Source organism: Vicugna pacos, chromosome 9, assembly GCF_048564905.1.
Source record: "Vicugna pacos chromosome 9, VicPac4, whole genome shotgun sequence".
Classification (NCBI taxonomy): Eukaryota; Metazoa; Chordata; class Mammalia; order Artiodactyla; family Camelidae; genus Vicugna; species Vicugna pacos.
In genome coordinates this window covers 40279906-40300552 of record NC_132995.1, presented here as the reverse complement: position 1 = coordinate 40300552, position 20647 = coordinate 40279906, and the positions used below count along the sequence as shown (strand labels likewise).

The 20647-nt window shown below is 49.5% G+C and overlaps 1 protein-coding gene across 2 annotated transcripts; it reads right to left on the bottom strand.

Annotated features, from left to right (window-relative positions):
• Window positions 1-9762: 9762 nt before the first annotated feature.
• Window positions 9763-20247, bottom strand: CES3 (carboxylesterase 3). Of its 2 annotated transcripts, none has more exons than XM_072968830.1 (13): window positions 20166-20247; window positions 19401-19605; window positions 19157-19295; window positions 18875-19008; window positions 18222-18375; window positions 18015-18119; window positions 17238-17339; window positions 16707-16841; window positions 12274-12354; window positions 11060-11207; window positions 10279-10428; window positions 10064-10142; window positions 9763-9958 (listed from the first exon to the last, which is right to left on the bottom strand). In XM_072968830.1, exons 1-13 carry the CDS (start codon window positions 20245-20247, stop codon window positions 9763-9765), a joined length of 1710 nt encoding a protein of 569 aa, XP_072824931.1. The 2 variants fall into 2 exon arrangements, with proteins under 2 accessions (XP_072824931.1, XP_072824932.1); XM_072968831.1 differs by having other exon boundaries at window positions 10064-10133.
• Window positions 20248-20647: the final 400 nt, after the last annotated feature.

Below are 20647 nucleotides of genomic sequence, written 5' to 3'. Positions count from 1 at the left end.
GCAGATGGTTAATTCTCACTCCTTTTCTCATGGCCAGTTTTGTGAATTCTTCAGAAATGCCCTTTCCTCAGGACTCCTCTCCCCCAGTTTCCATCCTGTGTCCCTTCCTCAGTCTTAAGGAATGTGGCATTCTCTGCCTAACATTGCTTCCTGGGCCCTGTGCCCCTCTGAGGGCCCAAGGTGACACCTCCCCCACCCCAATTCTGCAGAGTCTACCTGGGCAAACTTCCAACATCCTTTGCCTGCCCTAGCAGGGCCACAGCCCATCTCATTACAGCCCCTCTATCCTACTCTATATGGTCACAAGCTGCTGTATTTCCTTTGGGTGGAGTCAGGCTCCAGTTGGCTGAGCCTCCTCACGGTGGGCAGCACCTATCAGCCTCCCCGATGGTCTCATGAAAAAGAATTCCCTAGCTTGAGGGGAAGAAAGTGGGGTGAGAATTCACAACAAGACAACATCCCTGTCCAAAGAACATCTCTCACCTAACTCCTTCCCCCTCCACACTCTCTTGAGTGGCTGAGGGGTACGGGAATTGTGGAAATGGTCCTCAAACCATTTTCTACAAAATTCTCACGTGCTGATGTGGCTTGGGGACCTTCCTGACCACTGCAGCCTGAGATCTTGGTTGGCACATCAGCATCCCCTCCCTGAAAGATCTTCCCTGTTGGCAAAGTAGGAGCCTTCATCCTCTGATAGTAGGCATATGAATAATGCAGCCTTTCCTAAGGTCACTGAAGAACATAGAGCAAGAGTCTTAAAACTGCTCCTTTGACTGAGAAATTTGGTCTGGGAGATCATCCAAGACACACAAAAAGTGGTTTACATGGTGAGTGTTCTATAGCCTTGTTGACAATAGCCTCATCTCAATACAACTAAAGGGAATGGGTGAAGAAGGAATGTTACATATACAGAATATAATATACACTACATGGTCAATAATATCATGCTCCCTAAGACTCTAAAGCAGCCAATGTCTTAGTGTAGTGGCTCTGAGACAGGCTGCTGGGTTTCAATCCCAGCACTGCCACTTTTGAGCTGTGTGACCTTGGGAGAATTGCTTGACTTCTCTGGACCTCAGTTTTTCCATCAGTAAAATCTGCATAATGATAGTACTTATCTCATAGGGTTGTAGTGAGGGTTAACTGCTCTAACGAAGGTTAAAACAGGGAAAACCCATTGTGTCAACTGTTGTCATCAGTACTTGGGAAGAGGCTAATGTGATTTAATAACTTGAGAAGGCAGAATTTGAAATTGTATATTGACTATGACCATATTGGCCACAGAAAGTATACACCAAAATACTCCAGAGATGTCTAGAGTAACAGACTGGAAGGATTGATGCCCAAATGGTGTCTGTGGTTGGCTCTGAGTTGTTCAGTCATCAGTGACATTGATTTTTTTTCTTCTTTTTTTCCTTTAACTTTTCTGTATTTTCCATATTTTCTTTAACCAACATCAGTGAAGAGTTTACTGTCACTGTGGGGTTTAAAGGGGCAGGAGTGAGAGGACAAGGAAGGCAGGACCAGAGAAGTAGGTACTACCAGCAGCTCCATCAGGCCTGGACCACATTCCTCTTTCTGGACCATATTTCCCTTCTCATTACCTCACTCTGCTGGCCTCCCTGTGGGCTATCAATAGGAGTATGAAGCCCAGTCTAGGGGGGTGACAGCCACTTGTTTCTGCTGTCCAGGCTGTGACAAGGTTGGTTTATCTGTATGCACTAGGCATGTGTCACTCAAAGCAAGGGCCAAGCTGTGGGGTGGACAAGGAAAGGGGTGGTGGATAGGGCAGACAAGAATATGAGTCCACCTGCCAGGCCTGGGGGCTCGTCACAGGTAGACTCCCCAGTCCAGCTGTGCAGCAACTTGGCCAGTTCTGTGTGGGTCTTAAGGACAGATCCTCCCAACAGCTGGCTCCACTCCTGCCACCTCTCCCTGGGAGAAGAAACAACCTTTCTCCTGGTCCATATGGGTGGCAGTCGTGCCAGGCCAGATTCCTCAGTGGAGTGCCTAGGACTCGTGTGGCCCCGTCCAGTGCTCACAAGGGACACAGGGAATGTTGAACAGGAAGCTGGGTCAGCCAGGTGGCTCTGGTGCAACATTACCTTAGGGGTAGGAGCCTGTATGTAATATGAAGTGACTCTTCTCCTGAGTCTCCCAGCATCCTCTGTTTTTGAGGGGAGACCAAGGCCCCATCTGATCCACTGTTGAACTTTACACATACGTAGACGTGTCTGGAAAGTGACATGGGCTCTCTATTTAGGTCAGATCGCAGGGTGAAGCCAAGGTCCTAGAGAAAGAAGGAGCCAGCTCAGCAGCTGGGTCTGTGATGAAGGCAGAGAGCATGGTTCTGGGCCCTCCAGGGTTCTGACCTGACCTCCCACCCACAGAGGGTGGTAAAGGGTACCTTTGAGGGAGGACAAATCATCTCACTGTTGCTGAGATCCTGGGCCCAAGCAGCTGGGCTGTGGGAAGACCCTCACCAGAATATCTCCAAATGGGAGTAGTTACCCTTCTCCATTCCAAAGAACATCAAAGGTAATACCTGCAGAGTCATGGAGCGTGTTTATCTATCAGGATGGCACCATCAAGGAAACTTTAGGCTAGCAGGGATTCAGGGATGACCAGCACTGAGATGGCCTAGAGGCCAGTGCCAAGGGTAGGATGGGGGAGATGAGGGTAGGAGAGTGCAGCCAAGACCAAGCCATGGATGGTGGACACAGCTAGGATCCCCTGCTGAGAGGGACTCAGCCAGTGTGCTGGCCACTTATGCAGCCACATGTGGCTGCTCCAGAGGCACAGCCTCAACTCAGCTGTGAACTCAATAACTCCTGGGGCCTCTCCACAACCCAGAGGCTCCCAAACCAAAAAAAGTCCAAATTGTATACTCTGAAAACTACAAAACATTGTTATAAGAAGTTAAAGTAGATCGAAATGAATAGGAAAACCTCCCATGTTCATGGATGAAAGGACTTAATATTGTTAAAATGGTAATACTGCCCAAACTGACCTATAGATTCAATGACATCCCTATATGAAATCTCAATTTCTTGGTAGAAAATTGACAAGCAGATTCTAAAATTCATATGGAATTGCATAGGACCTAGAATAGCCAAAATAATCTTGAACAAGAATAAAGCAAAAGATGGGGGGAGGGTATAGCTCAAGTGGTAGAACGCATGCTCAGTATGTACGAGATCCTGGATTCAATCCTCAGTACCTCCTCTAAAAATAAATAAATAAGTAAACCTAACAACCCCCCCCCCAAAATAAAAAGAATAAAGTAGAAGCGGAGTGGGGGTATAGTTTAATGATAGAGCATGTGCTTGGCAGGCATGAGGTCCTAGGTTCAATCCTCAGGGCCTCAGCCAAGGGGAAAAAAATAAAAAATAAAATAAAAAGAGCATTTCATTTAACAAAAAAGGATAAAGTAGAACTCATAGTTATCTATCTTAAAACTCATTACAAAGAAATGGTAATCAAGAGAGGGTAGTACTGGCATAAGTTGGACATATAGATCAATGGAATAGAATTGAGAATTCATTAAAAAAAATCCGCTTATCTATGAACAGCTGATTTTCAACAAGGATGCCAAGCCAGTTTAATGGGCAAAAGAATGGTCTTTTCAACAAATGTTGTTGGGGCAACTAGATAGCCACATGCAAAAGAGTGAAGAAAGTCGAAGACAACCCACAGAAATGGAGAAAGTGTTTGTAAATCATAAATCTGTTATAGAACTTGCATTCAGAATATATAAAGAATTCTTGCAATTCAACAACAAAAAGACTAACAACCCAATTCAAAAATGGGCAAAGGATCTGAAGAGCTATTTCTCCAAGGAGTATATTTAAAAGGAAACCAACACATGGAAAGATATTCAGTATCATTAGCCATCGGGAAATGCAAATCAAGCCCAAATCAGGTACCACTTTATATCCATTAGGGTGGCTAAAATTAAAAAGTCAGATAATAAATGCTGCCGTGGAAGTGGATACATCTAAATTCTCGTTGCCTTCTGGTGGGAATGTAAAATGGTGCAGCCACTTTGGAGCACAGTCTGGCAGTTTCTCAAGAGATGAAAGACAAGAGTTACCATATAACCTAGCAATTTTCCTCCTATGTATATAGGTCTCCAAGAGAAATGAAGATATATGTCCACACAAAATCTTGTACACAAAAGTTTATAGCAGCATAGATAAAAAGCAAATTTCGTTTGTATAGCACAGTGTGTCTGGTCACTCTGCATCCACAGCTGGTTCCTCGATTAAGTGCAGCCTCAGCTCAGCTGTGGACTTGATAACACCTCCTGGAGGTCCCTCCATGCCCCATGGGCTCTCAAACTTACTTCCTGGCAACTTGGATGTGACTCAGTCATCAGGGATGGAGAAGGGTAACTACTCCCATTTGGAGATATTCTGGTGAGGGTCTTCCCACAGCCCAGCTGCTTGGGCCCAGGATCTCAGCAACAGTGAGATGATTTGTCCTCCCTCAAAGGTACCCTTTACCACCCTCTGTGGGTGGGAGGTCAGGTCAGAACCCTGGAGGGCCCAGAACCATGCTCTCTGCCTTCATCACAGACCCAGCTGCTGAGCTGGCTCCTTCTTTCTCTAGGACCTTGGCTTCACCCTGCGATCTGACCTAAATAGAGAGCCCATGTCACTTTCCAGACACGTCTACGTATGTGTAAAGTTCAACAGTGGATCAGATGGGGCCTTGGTCTCCCCTCAAAAACAGAGAATGCCAGGGGACTCAGGAGAAGAGTCACCCAGTGCTCCATATCAGAATCTTAGATCTGGCCCAGACAAGGCTCTTCCCAAACATCTTTATTATTTTCATTGTCATCACCATTGTCATTATTCCTGTTGTATAGGTCAGGAAACTGAGACCTAGAGTGAGGAAATGATCTGGCCAAGGTCCCAAAGGAAGTATGAGTTGCACCACCACAGAGGAAGGCAACTTAGTGCAAATAGGAGAAAAAGGATGGGACCTTTTCTCATGCTGTTCCCTCTGAGTGGAATGCTCTTCCCTGCATTGTCAACCAAGTGAACACCTAGTTATCCCCCAAAACTCAGTTCATCCCCTTCCAGGGTACCTTTCTGAATGGGCCATGCTCCTACAGGACAGAGCCCAACCCCTGCAGCCTCCTGCATGAGACCAGTCTTCCTAGCCTATTGTGTAAAAAGGGAACCTGAACTCTTTCCCAGAAACCTGGCCTGGAATTTCCAGCATCACTCCCCCGGCGCAGGCTGAGACCCAAGTGGGCCTCCAGCTGGCCACACCGAGGCCAGGGTGCAGCCCTGTGGGAACAGAGATCATGGGGACGGAAGTGTGGGCGAGGCTCTGGGAGGCTTGGGGAGGGCCAGGAGCCTTATCCATATTTTGGTACGAGGGATACAGAGAGCCTGACAGGGGCTTGTCCTAGTTATACTGCAAGTCAGATTTCTCCAGGCCTTCAGGGTGGTGACTTTAGGCAGCTCCCATCCCAGGCGCTGGTCTGGCAGGGGCTGGTCTGGCAGAGCCTGGACACCAGCTCCTGGAAGCTTGCCCTGGCGCTGCCTCACCCCTCATTTACGCAGAGGTCCCTGCAGGAGGCGGGACTAGGCAGGAATGATAGGATTCTGACCACCTACCCACCTATTTGACTTTGCCACTCTGAGACCCCTGTGTTGATCAGGTCTGCTCTGGAGGCTGCCTGGTCACCTAGGGAGCCGGAGAGCCCAGTGCTCGTGCCACTACCTACCTTATCCAAGAGGAGTTATGGCCTGGTTCAGAGCTTCACTTCCTTGAGGCCTCAGATGGTTCTGGGGAGTAATGGAGTCTGGAGACTAAGGAGAAGGATGGCCTGGATGCTGACTCCTCGTGGGTAGGGAGGCTCAACACAGCCCTTTACCCCGCAAGCTTCCTGACACTTGCAGACCCGGTCTGTGGGCCGGTGAGGACCTGTAGTCTGGGTGGGGGAGCACTGTGCACACTGACCAACCCTAATGCCTAGAGTTTGGGCCCAAAGGACAGAGGGGTCCTATGCAGACATGTGAGGCCTATTTTTTTGAAACAGAGAAAGGTTTATTGCTGGGCCAAGCAAGGCCCCCAAAGCCCTGAACCCCTCAAACGGTTTCAGCTGACCATTTTTAAAGGCTAGCTGAAGGAGGGGCGTCCCAGAGTAGGTGATCAGCTGTGCACAATTCTCTGATGGGCTGAGGATGATTGGTCCTTAGACGCCAGAAGGTCTGGGGGCTATGTGCTCATGATCATCAAGTAGTTAATTTCTTCCATTTGGTGGTGGTTTTTTACCATCTGAGAAACCAGCTCAGTAGTATGATTTAAAAGAAACGTGCACTTGTCAAAAAGTCCTTTTTATGAATCTTCTTGAAGGTGAAGACCCTGCCATCTCTCTGTGGGCTGTGCTACCTGAAGCTGTTGCAAAACTCCTGCACCCTGGCCTCTTGGAATCCCAGTTCCTCCATCCACATCAGCCCTTTACACCCCAACTCTAGCAGATGGAAAGCTTGCTCTAGACATGAGGGCACATTCTAGAGGGGTAAGAACATGCAATTTGGAGGCCCAGAGACTTGAATCTGAGTCCTGGCTCTGTCCTTACTCTCTGTATGGCCGCAGGCAAGGCACTTCTCCTCTCTGATTCTCAGTTTTTTCATCTGTAAAGTGGGGATCCACTCAGGACCCCAGAGGATTACTCAAAGGTCACAGAGGACTATTCAGGACAAGAGAAACTCCTCAGGTCCAGAGACCCAGCCAAGAACCCCCAGAATCAAAGAGGTCAGCTCAGGGTCAGTAGGGAGTGGCAACCCCACATCAAGTGAGCCTCTGGTGGGCAGTAATACCTCTCGGCGTGAGGGGCTAGTGGGAAGGGAAGTCAGGCACTATTCTCAGAACTTTCCAGCTAATTGTTGTTCAGTCCTCACAGCAGATCCATGGGAAATACTATCATTGCACCCATTTTACAAGTGGGAAAACTAAGGCACAAAGAAGCTAACTAACTTGCTCAAAGATAAACACTAGTAAATTGCTAAACTGGATTGGAACCCTGCTAGTGAGGACATGTATATGTGAGACTGCCCATGTGTGTGAGTAACTTAATTTTGGCGCTGGGTATGTACACACTCGTCTGTGTCTTTTGGGAGCAGCTGCGAGTCCCTTGTCCGAGGACTAGTCCAGGTGTGCACATCTGATCCTGCAGTACCCCATGGTGCTCACACACTCAAATGGCTCACAGGGCCTTTCCTGTGACCCTGCCTTGGGGAGGCTCCCTGGGTCCACCAGCCCCCCACTTCAGGGCCTGGCCCATCTGAGTTTGTGGGTGCTTCCTGGCTCACTCCCCTCAGCTCCATGGCTGTTGAGCCCTCAGGGTGGGGCCCTCAGTGGGTAGAAGACATCATGGCGGGCAGGGGATGGGAGTTCCATAAGCAGTAGCCCAGGGAAGGGAGAATAGAGAGGCCAGAGGACTGGAATCCCAGGAGCACCTACCTTGTGCGAGCACTCCCCTGGGGCCAGGCCATTCCTCTCCCTCTCTGTGTGGAGAAAACCCTAGAAGCTGGGGGGTGTAGGGGGTGCGGGGGAGGGAGGGGGAGCAGGAAAGCTGGCAGCAGAACAGGGACTGAGGCCTCACCAGCAGGCTTGCCTCCCCTCAGAGCCCTCTGGCAATGGTGGCACCAAATCTGATGGTCCACTCCGCCTCCCCGTGGCTGCCAGGTGTGGTGCATCCTCAGGCCTGGAGGAAGAGGCCTCTTCATACACCCAGAATGGTCAAAACGCGAGCTTTTGATCCCCAGCCTGGTCTGGCTCACTCCCAGGCAGCCCTGGGGAGTTTTTCTTCCCTTGTCTTTGGGTCCTGTCAGTTACCAGGTCTGTCTGTTGATTCCTAAATCTAGAGCCCACTGGGCCTTCTGCCCACCTGGAAGCCCACGTTGGCCCTCTCCTGGTCCCACTCTCACCGCCACATCCAAACTGCTCATGTCATCCCCTGGTTAAAACCTTAACAAGGCTCTCTGTTACCTTCTAGTCCATGCCCCATCCCAGCCCACAAGGCCTCTCCCAGTCTGCTCTTTGCTGACCTCTCCAGCCCTACAGAATTGTGTTTTCTCAGCACATCTCACCCTCCAGGCCTTTGTTCTTGCTGTTCCTTCTGCCAGGAATACCCTTTCCCCCTGCTCCCCACCCCTCGAGGATACTCCTCTGGCCTGTACAACCTCTGCTTGTCCTTCAGGTCTCAGCTTAGATGTCCCATCTCCCCTGTCCCCCTAGTCAGGCTGGTCTATGCCTCCGGCTCCTACAGCCCTTTGTGTCCCCAGTGACACACTGTGTGATTGTGGCCTGTTTACCTGTTGGGCTCTCTGCCAGCTTGTGGGGACAAGCTTCCTCGGTGGAGAGAAGAGGATAAGAAGAGGAGCCCTTCGATGCCACATAAAGAACTTAGACTTGCCCTAAAGGTAACAGGAATTCACTGGGAGCTCTTGAGCAGGGGAGTGGCACCACTCAGAACCCCTCTGGTTTATGATTCTCTTTACTGCCCCAGGCGAACTTCCCAGAACAGAACTGGTCCCAACTGTAAGTGGTTTTCACGTAACCATTAGGAGCCAGGAATTTAGTCTGACTGAGGAAGGGTATAAATGGGATTGGAGTAGGTAGGATGGGGTAGTCGGGGTGGGGGAAGTCATTGGGCTATGTATTAAAGTCCAGATGTTACAAGGGAATGGTGTATTGATCAGCAAAAGGAGAAATGTGTGCGCCTACTCAAAATCCTCTGGCTGCTTTTCACCTATTGTAGCCTGAGCAGGTAGATCTCTTCTTTTCTCTGTGACAACTTGACTGTTGCACCAGTCCAAACACTCTCACCTATCTTGTTCTCCTGTGTCCTGATAGGTGCTCTGAGAGTTGTGCTGAGCTCCCCTGGAAGTTGGTCTCCCCTAGCTGGAGTAGGGAGGAAGCAGCCCCACCAGGCCTAAAGGGATGAGGCCCTAGGGCTGGGAAGCTTGCATCTCATGTCCAAGGATCAGGGTTCTGGCCCTGTTGAACACTGTTCTGTCTTGTGCAAGGGCCAAGCATGGAAAAAGGGACCTCCCCCAGCTCTAATCAGAGGCTTCTGGGGGCTAAGATCTGTTCTAGGATGGATCCTCTGATGCTTCAGGACTCCCCTACCCCAAGTTTCTGCCCCTGGAGTCCATCCACCCTTCTGGCCAGGGGGACAATATCTGTGCAGGACTAAGCATAGCTTTGGTGCCTAAATGTCCTGGGTTCACGTCCAGCAGCCACCATTCTGATACTTTCTCAGTCTTTCACTCATTCACCAAACATCGTCTGACTCCAGGTCCTGCCCAATCCTGGCGTGAGAGATGCAGAACGGGGTCAGGCTGATTTCCATGCTCAGAGAACTCCTCAGAGTGGGAGAGAAACACAGACACAGACAATGCTAGCCTAGAGTGGGCCAAGCTGTAATGGACACAGATAGGGCCAGGCCTGAAGCAGGTCCTGGAGGAGGAGGGTCCTTTGGGAAGCTTGAGATATGAACTGAAATTTCCATGAAAAAAGTGGGGAGAGGAAGTTTGTGCAAAGCCCCCCTCTATGGGAGCAGATGACATTTCAAAGGAGCACACTGCCAGTCATGGAGGGGCTGAAGCTCTAGGAGGCATGACTACTCATCAGCCTGGTTTGAGTTAAAGTTTCTTAGCAGGGGGAGAAGGAGGCTGCCCCACTGAGACTTGCCCACCCCTAGGGTTGGCCCTGAGCCCAGAAGACCCAGGCCCTGCCTTAGAGATCCTCCCGGGCCTTCCTGACCTTCATCTTCTGCTGCCACAGCTGGATCTTGGTGGGAAGTGTCTCTGCCCAGAACTGCATTCGGGCCTTCCTTAGCTTCTGGCTGACCCGTGGCGCCAGGCCGATTTCCAGATATTGCTCTGAATGGTTGAAGGAGGGCCAAAGAGGCAGCCCGCTGTCGTTGGGATTCCTGGGTGGGAGGAATGAATGAAGACAAAGGTCTCTGTATTGCTCCCCAGGAGGCAGCTCTGAGTAGTCCAGGCCCAAAGCCAGGCATGCCTGCTGGCTCACTCACCCTGTCCGGGCAAAGTGGGTCCACTGGGCCATCATGGTGAGGCTCAGCTGCTTTTCCTCCTCTGTGGCTTCTGGAAAGGCTATGGGAGGGCAGACCTAGATCAGGGTCAAATGGGTCCTGGAGGAGACCCAAGGGTCCCCTGTGCTGACCAGAGACCTCTGTTCCTGCAAGCCACGCCCTAGCCAGGTGGAGCCTGGCAGCCTGTCCACCCTTACCCAGCATGGAGCTCTCGTCCATGAGGAAAGGACCCCCAAACAGGAAGGCCATCTCAGCCCCATGGTCAGCCCGCACCCAGGCCGGCTTGATCTTCACAAAAGAACTGGGTCGATGCTGAAACTGATAGAAAAAGATGGAGACCCCGAAATCTGTGGAGAGAGGGTTGGATAAGCGTTAGGTACCCACAGCCTGGTCAGGTCCTATTTTTGTTAGGAAAGGCTCATCATCATACCAATATCAGTAATAACAATGATGATGACAACCTGGTGAACAGCAAGAATTTACTGAGTACTTGCTGGGTGTTGAGCACCATTCCATATGCTTTATGTGTTCATTTCATCTTCATAACAACCTATGGATTAGATTATTATCCCCATTTTACAAATGAGGAGACTGAGGCACAGAATGGTTAGGTTTCTTGCCTGAGGTCACAAAGACAGGAACCTGGAGCTGTTTCAGGACTGTGTTAGGGATTAACCATGAGGCTTGGAGGAAGCAAGACTTTCCTCCCAGGAGAAGGGCTGAAAGCTTAGGAAATCACTCATAAGTCAAATGAATCCCTGAGAATTGATGACAGGCCCTGGGTGACCTTTGACAAGTCACTGTACCTCTCTGAGCCTTGGTTTTCTCTTCTGCAGAGTGCCCCACCAGAGTCATTTCTCACTGCTGTGACACTGCATCCCAGAGAAGAAGTGGGATATGGGATGTGGGGCCATATCACCTGTGGTAACCCTGGGCCCAAGTGAGAAGGGTGGGGCAGGCAGACAGGGATGGGCTTACCTCTGAGGTTTCTTGAAAAATTCAGCATGGGAAAGTTCATGACAATGTCACTCATCAATTCCTGGAAGGCTTCTCGTTTGTCTTGTCCGTCTGAGCTGCTGCCTAGATATTCGTCTATGATGGTAGGTATCACCTCAGCAGGCACATTCTGGAGCAAGAGGCCTGCTCAGGTCCCACAGCCACAGTAGACACTCCCAAGAGGCCCCACACCCTCCTGCCTGGCCTCTTTCATGTCCCAGAGTTCATGTGCCAGGCGCCGGCCACTTGCCCCCCTGGGAAGTTCTAGATGGTGTCTGGGCAGGATAAGGTCAGATCTGGAGTCATATGCTAGCTCTGCAATCACTGCTTGGCTCTGTGACCTCAGACAGGTTGCTGAGCCTCTCTGAAAGTCAGTTCCTCCCTGGAAGTTTGTTTGGCAGCCTATGTAAAAGGGTTCTGGCCTGGAGCAAATGCTCAGTTGAAGTTAACCAGGACGTTAGTGGGAAAACAAATCATGAGAACTCCCCATAGCTCCAGAGAACAGTGATGAGGCTGTGTGAATGAGGAGGGCTCTGGGGGGTCTCAAAGAAGGGAAATGTAGATAGACTGAGCACCTCCTGGGTACCAGAGCTCACTGGTAGACTCTTCAAATGCAGCATCCAGTATCCTTCTTACAGCAGCGCATGTGGACGAGAAGTATCATCCTCATTTACAGGTGAAGAAATGGACTCAGAGGAGTTAGGATAACTGTGGACAAGTAGCCAGGGTTGGAATTTGACCCTAGGTCCACCTGGTTTCACATACGACAGTGTGCTCTTAATAGCTGAAGCTCTGGGATCAGACAGCTGGCTCAAGCTCTGCCTCTGCTCCTTATCCACTATAAGCCTGAGTTTCCTCATCTGTAAAATGAGTCTAATGGAAGTCCCTACTTCACAGGTTTGTAATGAGACTGAAGGAGAGGAATGCCTGTGCTCAGCACAGCACAGTCTCTGGCACATGGTATGCACTTATTGGTGATGAAAATGATGGTGATGATGATGGTGGTGGTGATGATAATCTTCCTTTGAGAACCACATTGATTCCTGTCCAAGGGGATTCGTGGGTGGAACTAAAAGTCAGTAGTTAGACCATGGGGCTTGGTGGTAGGGAGGTAGCTGTGGGTGTTGGAGGGTAGGAGCAGAGACTATGCTGGGTAGAACCCCCGCTGGACTACCCCTTCCTGCTTTTTGTCTCACCATACTGGTCAAGAAGGGCCTCAAGATGGCCAGAAAGTCCTCCGGGTTCATCTGATTCATCTTATCCAGGATCCCCCAGCCCTGCAGGGACACCAAGGCCCTCTCAGTGCAGCCTGATCACCTCCACCCCACCCCCTGGCCCAACTCCCAGCAATGAGCAGGCAAGTGTTCACAGCCCTGTGCCCATGAATTCATTACAGAGCCAAGGGTAGCCAAACCCACCAGTCCACAGACCCGAAGAGATCAATTGGGGAGGGAGGAAAAAGTGACAGGCAAGTGGGTAACAGCAATTTGGGAATGTGTTCAACATTTTTGTAGAATAGCATCAAGACCCCCAGGTGCTGTAGCAGGGGCTACAGGGAAAGTGAAATGTTGGCTTTATATGTTAGTTTTAAGGGCACAGTCTCCGGGTTCAAATCCCAGCTCTGCCACTTACTAGGCACATAACATGGGCCAGTTTCTTAAACTCTCTGTGTCTCAGTTTCTTAATCTGTGAAAGGAGTGACAATACCCTGCCTTGTAGGATTGTAGTGAGGATGGAATTAATACATATAAAGACCCTGATACAGAGTAAGCATGATGGAGATGTTAGTTATTAAAGTTAATTTCATGGCTCCTAGGCTCTGTTAATCTTTTTAAGAACAGGTACAGAAAATGCACAAATGAATAAACACAAAGAGTTTATACCCAAAGGGAGCTATTAATCTTCATTGGGAATAAAAGGACTAAATTAAAGGTCACAGAAGTTAAAGTAGTAAAACTTTTAAAAAAAGATGGTCTACAAGATTAGTATACAAAAATCAGTTGTGTTTCTGTACACTAGTAATGGACAATCTAAAGATGATATTAAGAAAACAATTCAATTTACAATAGCATCAAAAAGAATAAAATACTTAGGAATAAATTTAGTGAATGAAGTACAAAACTGTACATTAAAAACCAGAAAACATAATTGAGAGAAAATTAAAGAAGACCTAACTAAGTGGAGGTAGTCCATGTTCATGGGTCAGAAGGCTTAATACTGTTAAGGTGGCAATACTTCCCAAACTGATCTACAGATTCAGCAGGATCCTTAACAGAATCTCAGCTGTTTGGTTTTTTTTTTTTTTTTTGGTGTTTTTTTTTTTTATTTTGGCAGAAATGGGCAAGCTGATCATAATTCACATGGAAATGCAGGAGGCCCAGAATAGCCAAAACAATTGTTATGGATTGAATTGTGGTTCCACAAAAAAGGTACGTGGAGTCCTAACTCCAAGTACCTCAGACTGTGACCTTATTTAAAGGTCAGGCCTTTACAGAGTTGGCAAATTAAGATGATTACAGAAGTAATCATTAGGGCGGGCCTCAGTCCAATATGTCTAATGTCCTTGGGAAAAGGGAATATTAGGACACAGAGCCAGACGGTACAGAGGGAAGACAATGTGAAGTCAGAGGGAGAACGCCATCTATAAGCCAAGGAATGGCTGAGGCTACCAGAAATTAGGAAAGAGGCACGGATTCTCTCTCGCAGCCCTCAGAAGGAACCAACCCTGCTAACACCTTGATTTCAGGCTTTTTACCTCTAGAACTGAGACAATACTTTCTGTTGTTTGAGCCACCCAGATTGCTGTCCTTTGTTATGGCAATCCTAGCAAAGTACTACAGTAATCTTGAAAAAGAAGAACAAAGTGGAGGGGTGGGTATAGCCCAGTGGTAGAGTGCGTGGTGGCAAATAAATAAATACCTAATTACCACTCCCCCAAAATACAAACAAACAAACAAACAAAGTTGGAGGAGTCACACTTTCCTATTTCAAAACTTCCTACAAAACTGCAGTAATCAAGACAGTGCAGCAGTGGCATAAGGATAGACATAGAAATTAATGGAGTAGAGTGCGAAGTCCAGAAATGATTCCTTCATTCATGGTCAACTGATTTTCAATAAGGGTACCAAGACAGTTCAAATAAGGAAAGAATAATTTGTTCAACAAATGATACAGGGACAACTGAATAACCACATGCAAAAGAATCCTTAACTCATACCATATACAAAAATTAACTTCAAATGAATCTAGACCTAAATGTATTGGCTAAAACTATAAAATTCTTAGGAGAAGACATACAGATAAATCTTTATGACTTTGGATTAGGCAATCATTTCTTAGATATGACACTAAAAGGCCAAGCAACCAAAGAAAAAATAAATTGAACTTCACAAAATAGTTTTTGTGTTGCAAAGAATACTGACAATGAAGTGAAAAAGCTCAGAGAATGGGAAAAACATTCGAAAATCATGTATCTTATAAGGGACTTGTATCTAGAACATATGAAAAATTTTATAACTCAACAATAAAAAGACAAACAATCCAATTTGAAAATGGGCAAAGGATTCCAGAAGACATTTCTCCAAAGAATATTATAAAAATGGCCAATAAGCACACAAAAAGATGCTAAATGTTTTAGTCATTAGGGAAGTGTAACTCAAAACCACAATGAGATACCACTGCACACCCACTGGGATGACTATACCCAAAACGAGAGATAATAGCAAGCGTTGGCAAGGATGCAGAGTAACTGAAATCCTCATAGACTGCTGGGGGGGAATGGAAAATGGTGCAGTTACTTTGGAAAATAGTTTGGCAGTTCCTAAAATGATTAAAAACATAGAGTTACTATATGACCCAGTAATTCCATTCCTAAGTATATAACCAAGAGAAATTGTCATATGTTTGCACAAAAACTGGTACATGAGTGTTCATAGTAGGATAATCCATAATGGCCAAGAAGGTAGAAACAACCCAACTATCTAGCAATGGATGGTTGGATAAACAGAATGTGGTATATCCATACAGTGGACTATCCAGCCATAAAAAAGAATGAAGTAGTGATACATACTACACCATGGATGAACCTTGAAAACATTATGCTAGGTAAAAGAAGTCAGACACCAAAAACCATATATTGTATGATTCTATTTATATGAAATGTCCAGAATAGGCAAATCCATAGATTTGACAGAAAATAGATCAGAGACAGAAAGTAGATTCTTGGTTGCCAGGGGCTGGAGGGAGGGGGAATGAAAAGTGACAGCTAATGGGTACAGACTTCTTTTTAGGGTGATGCAAATGTCCTGGAAGAAGATAGTGGGATAATTGTGCAACTTTGTGAGTATACTCAAAACCACTGAATTGTACTCTTAAAAGGGTAAATTTTATGGTACGCAAATTATATCTTAATAAAGTTGATATTTCTAAAATTATGATCCGCAAATTCAGTATAGTTGCAATCAAACCTATAGACTCAAGTTGCTGGCAGCAGTTTAAATTGGCAGAGCAATTTCAGAAAGTGTTATGCCAAAGGCAATACGTAAGAAGTGGATAGGTCTCCATGAGGGGTATGAATTACTTTCCATGGCTAATGCTTTCACCAAGGACATTTAGTAGAAATCTGGTTGGCTGAACAATTTACAGTTTTGTTCTTGGAGAACAAGGCGGGTGGAGGGAACATCTACTCCAGCCATAGGGTGAGCAGCACTAAATTCCAGAGAAGCATCTTTGGCTACAAAGTCCTGGACATAGCACTCCACACTAGGCAGGTTTGCCCAGGTCTTGGGTACTAGCAAGGTTGGCTCTCTTTTACACTCACAACTCCAAGTTGACAGTATCAGGATGAGGCTGCCTATCAGAGTCCAGGGAAGTGTTTCCCCTTAACACTCTTCTGCCATCACACACACACACACACACACACACACACACACTACTGGCCTGGAGACCCCTACAAACTTCATCTTTGAGTATCAAGATTTCTTGACGCTCTCATCCAGCAAGCACTCGGATGCCCTTCCTGGGGATGAAATCCAAAGGACTAAGTCAGAGGACAAAAGCTGTGGACATGAAGGGGTTCACTGCACTAGTAGCTTCAGTGGTAAAAACAAGAAGCTGTGCAAGTGCTGAAATGAAGGAACATTATGATGAGACCATTTCTTTGTGGACAGCTTTGCAGTCATTAAATCAGTCACTGTGAAGCTGGGCAGAGTGAGAATGATAGGACAGGATGCTCAGAAGGAAAGTGCGATGCTGATGCTCTGTGTGGGGAGTTCAGTGTGCTGGAAGGCACTTGGGCTGTGACTTGCTGTCTGAAACCTGAGAGTCTTTGATGGTTAGTCTCTCAGGCAGAGTCACGCTAACCAGTCTCATAGAGCCTGATGTATCAACTAGGCACCAAAGCAGGAGTATGCTATGGATCGACACTGCCTAGAAAGTGCAAAGATTTGGTTCTCAGGAAGGAAACATTTGCTTTCGGAAAATTAAGCTGGGTAACCTTGAGCAAGTCCCTTAAACCTCTCAACATCAGCTTTCTCACCTATCAAACGGAAGTGCTCAGCTTACAGGCTGTGGGAATGGTACTGGGGCAGGAGAGGACTGACTAGGGCAGGGCATTGAAGGGCACACTCACCTTGGGGATGAGCCAGCCAAACTCGTGATCGTTGACACCCAGGAGGAAGGGCACAGAGTGGAGCTGCCTCTCCCTCAGGAGCTCATTGGGGCTCTTGGGAAAGAAGGTGCCGTCAATGGTGAAGAAAGCTGTACCCTTTTGCAGGAGAAAGCAAGGCAGAGGGCCTCCCAGTCAGGATCAAGCCTCAAAATACGGGACCCCAGAGGTCACTTGGCTGCATGTCTGAGTGGCTAAGCCTTGAGGAAAGGGAGGGGATGAGGTCACTAGGGCGAGAGGACCAGTGAGGGTCGGGAGACCAGACAAGCGATGCTTCTGAGCAGTCCTCTTCCTTAGAAGACAGGCCTGCCCTCGAGGCTGGGGCGGCCCTGCCTTCATGGCGCCGGGCCTAGTTGGGCCCTCAGCCCCTACCTCTCAGAGGTGGCTACCTTAAGCCTCACCCCGGACTGCCAATTGCCTCTCTGCTCCCACAGGAACTGGACAGGACCCCTTCTGTGCCACTGCCCACCACTGTGCCCTAAGAGGTGGGTTTACCAACTTCTCTGCAAGCATCAGTTCCTTGCTTGACTTCTGCCGAAGGCACTGCAACATCTCAGCCGAGGAGTCAGAGCCACAGGCCAAGGAGCTGGCAAAGCTCTGGGGACAGACAAGAGTGTCTTGCCTCTCTCTCTCATCCATCATTGCCCACCTTCCAGCCCTCTGTCTCCCATAGAGAGGAGATGCATCTGTAGGAGGGCTAGGGTGACGATGTTAGAGATGGGACCTTGACACTAGCCAGATACCTGCCACCAACCCAGAGAAGCCTTCCTTGCTCACCAGCCTGGGTGGTCCCCAAGCAGCCTTTGTGTCCCCCATTACATCATACTGTCATTACCTGTATGTGTGTCTGAGTCTCCTTTACCCTTCTGAGGAAAGTGTTATTACCAAGTTAACTCTATTCTCAGAGCCAGTGGGATCAGTAAAGGTTTGTGGAATGAATAAGGAAATGAGATATAGTTTAGATGGGGAGGGATTCCAGCACGGGCTACTCTGGCAGGGAGGGAATGGGGGTCAGTGCTGAGGCTGGAAGCAGATCAGGGAGTCAGTGGGAAGTGAGGCTGAAGGGATAGTTTCTTGGATCATGTCATACCCCGTGGCACTGATGGTTTTCTCTGAGTTCTCACAGGTTGTGTGCTTCCTTCATCCTAGTTGGTCCCTCTCTGCCAACAAGAAGCTCTCTACTGGTAAGACCTCCACTCTGGGACTCCAGGGAAAACACAGGGTGGGATGTGGTAGGTACAAATGGGGTAAGAGAGTGAAAGAAATGCAGACCTGAGCCAGGGGCCAGGGGTCAGAACTCAGAAATCCTGGTAAGGTGATGATTCCACTCTGTGCTATAGCTCTGTGGAACAACCCTGCAGCCAGCGGAGACAGGACCTGGGTGCAATGTAGAGGACAGATGGCCGTCAGAAGAGAGCAGAAGATCTGGGAGGCCTGGGGCCACAGGAGACACCATCACTAGACCCTTTGGTGACTCACCAGGGCAGAGACGATGCAGGCACCAGCAGATCCACCAAAGATGGTAACAGAGTTGAAGTCACCTCCAAAGGGGGCGATGTTCCCCTGCACCCAGCGCAGAGCAGCCACTACATCAAGGAAGCCCCAGTTGCCAGGGGCATGCTTGTCCCCAGTGCTGGGGGTAGAGTGGGGCAGTGGTTAGGGTGGTCTGGCTCCCCTGACAAACTTTCTTCAGCCTTTGCAGGTTTGCTTTGAGCCAGCCACTAGGATGCCAGACTTTTCCCTGCTCCCCAAGTCTGGCCTGGCTATGAACCACACTTGGTATTCATATACCCAGCACGTGGAATGGGAGGGCCTGGCTAGGCCGACTGCCAGCTCTGGCTCTTAAGTGCTTGCTAAAGCTCTTTGTTCCTTGACCCCCATTCCCTGCTGGCCCCAGACCAGAAGCCAACACTTTCTTCCCAAAGGACAAAGTCCACTGAAAAATGCTGGCTTTGGCTGAGCCCCTCCCTCAGGGTGGAGCCTGGGGAAGCACACTTCTCTGCCTCAGATACCCTGCTGGCCCAGGAGATCTTCCTTCAAGCTCCAGACCCTCACTCTAGATCCCCAGCTCCTCTCACGAGCTGGCCTCTCCTCAGTGCAGTCAATATCCTCTGCCAGGCCTGCCACCTCACCTGAAGAAGCCAGGGATCCCCAGCCGGTATTGGACTGTGACCACTATCACATCCCCGTAGGCGGCCAGGGCTGAGCCATCGTAGGAAGTGGCGGCGCCAACCACGAAAGAGCCCCCATGGATCCATACCATGACCTGCAGAGATGGCCACGGGTCAGTGATGCCCCCCAGACTATCAGGGCAGGTCATTCATGGGACCCCCGGAGTGGTTTCAGAGCAGGGATGGCGAGGTGGCAGGCCAGGCGGAGTGGGCTGGATGGACAGGGCCCTCTGGGCTGCGCACCGGCCTCCCAGCCCCTGAGGTGGCCTCAGCTGGGCTGTAGATGTTGAGGATTAGGCAGTCCTCCGAAATCGGAAAGAGCTGGTGTTTTCCGTCCAGCGTAAATCGGCTGTTGTTCATTCTCTCCACATCCTGTAGGCACCTGTGGCCGGGGAGGAGCCCGAGGGCCAATAGGTCAGCCCCACAAACCCCAGCAACTGGACTCCCACAACTTGCTGGCTTGCCCGCCTCCACCGGGGCTCCTTACATTGCAGGGGCTGTGCTGGCATCCCACACACCCTCCCAGGACGGCGCTGGGCCTGGGGCAGAGAACCGGCTGGGCCCCAAGGGTGGCTGGGCGAACGGGATGCCCAGGAAGACATTCACAAGCCGGTCTGTGCCCTTCACGCCCACCTGCCGGCCCCGCACGCTGCCAAGGGTGGTGTCCACTTCAGGCTGAGTGATCCCTGGTCCTGAGGGCAGGACAGAGGGGCTGTGGGTGAGTGGCAGCTTCCACGAGTGGATGGGTGGCAGACGGAGTCACTAAAATGTTTGCTCTCTGAGCACCTCTGCCAGGCCCTGTTCTGAGCACTTAGGTGAACTTCCCCAGGCTGCCTGTGAGATGGTCTTTGTGATTACCCACCACTTCCTCCTCCCTACCCTGCATCACCACCTTTCTCCTCCAGGCCAAACTATTACTTAGAGTGAAGGAACCAAGCTCTTCTGGAACTCACAGACCTGTGGGGTGGGGGATGGGGAGTGGGCTCAGGCCTTGGGCCAGTCACTCACCCCCTCTGAACCTCAGATCGCTCACAGACACACACACACACACACACACACCAGCCCGTGAGGACCGAGCCCCTGCCCAGAGAGGACATACAGCCCCTGGCATTCCTCCGAATGAATGGAGGGCTCCTTCCCTGGGAAGGCTGCCCACCCTTTCCTGTCCCTACCTCACTCTTGCCCCCTCCCCTCAAATCCTCCCACCAACCCAGAAGCTCCCACCTCTGGAGGCCCTGCAGAAGTGTCTTACCAGCAGCTGTAGCAGAGAATGGCAGGAGCAGACAGGCCACCCAGACCAGGACCCTGGACCCAGTTCTTACTGCTGCCTCCATGCTCCTCGCTCACAACTGGCTGCTGGCAGAAGTGGCAGAAGGTGGAATAAGATAAAATCCCTGCCCTTTGGCACAACCAGTCTCTAAAGGGCTGCTAGGAAAACCTCAGCCTCCAGCCCCAGCTGGCTGGTGGCAGCCCTAAGAACCAGCATCTAGTGCCCAGACTTGGGGAGGGGGGAGGCAAGGCAGGGAGAGTGCCCTGCAGGAGCCTGGGTGATATGCCAGCCCAGGGCTCTGCAGCTCCAGGTTCAAGTTCCAGTCTCCTGACTCCATGACTTCTATGAGATCTTGTATACTCATTGCAAAATACACATATCACTCACCTGAGGAAGTGGTGGCCATGACCCCAGTCAGGCCTGGGGTGGGGGTTGGTGTCTAGTCCTGCCTGCCAGGAGGGGTG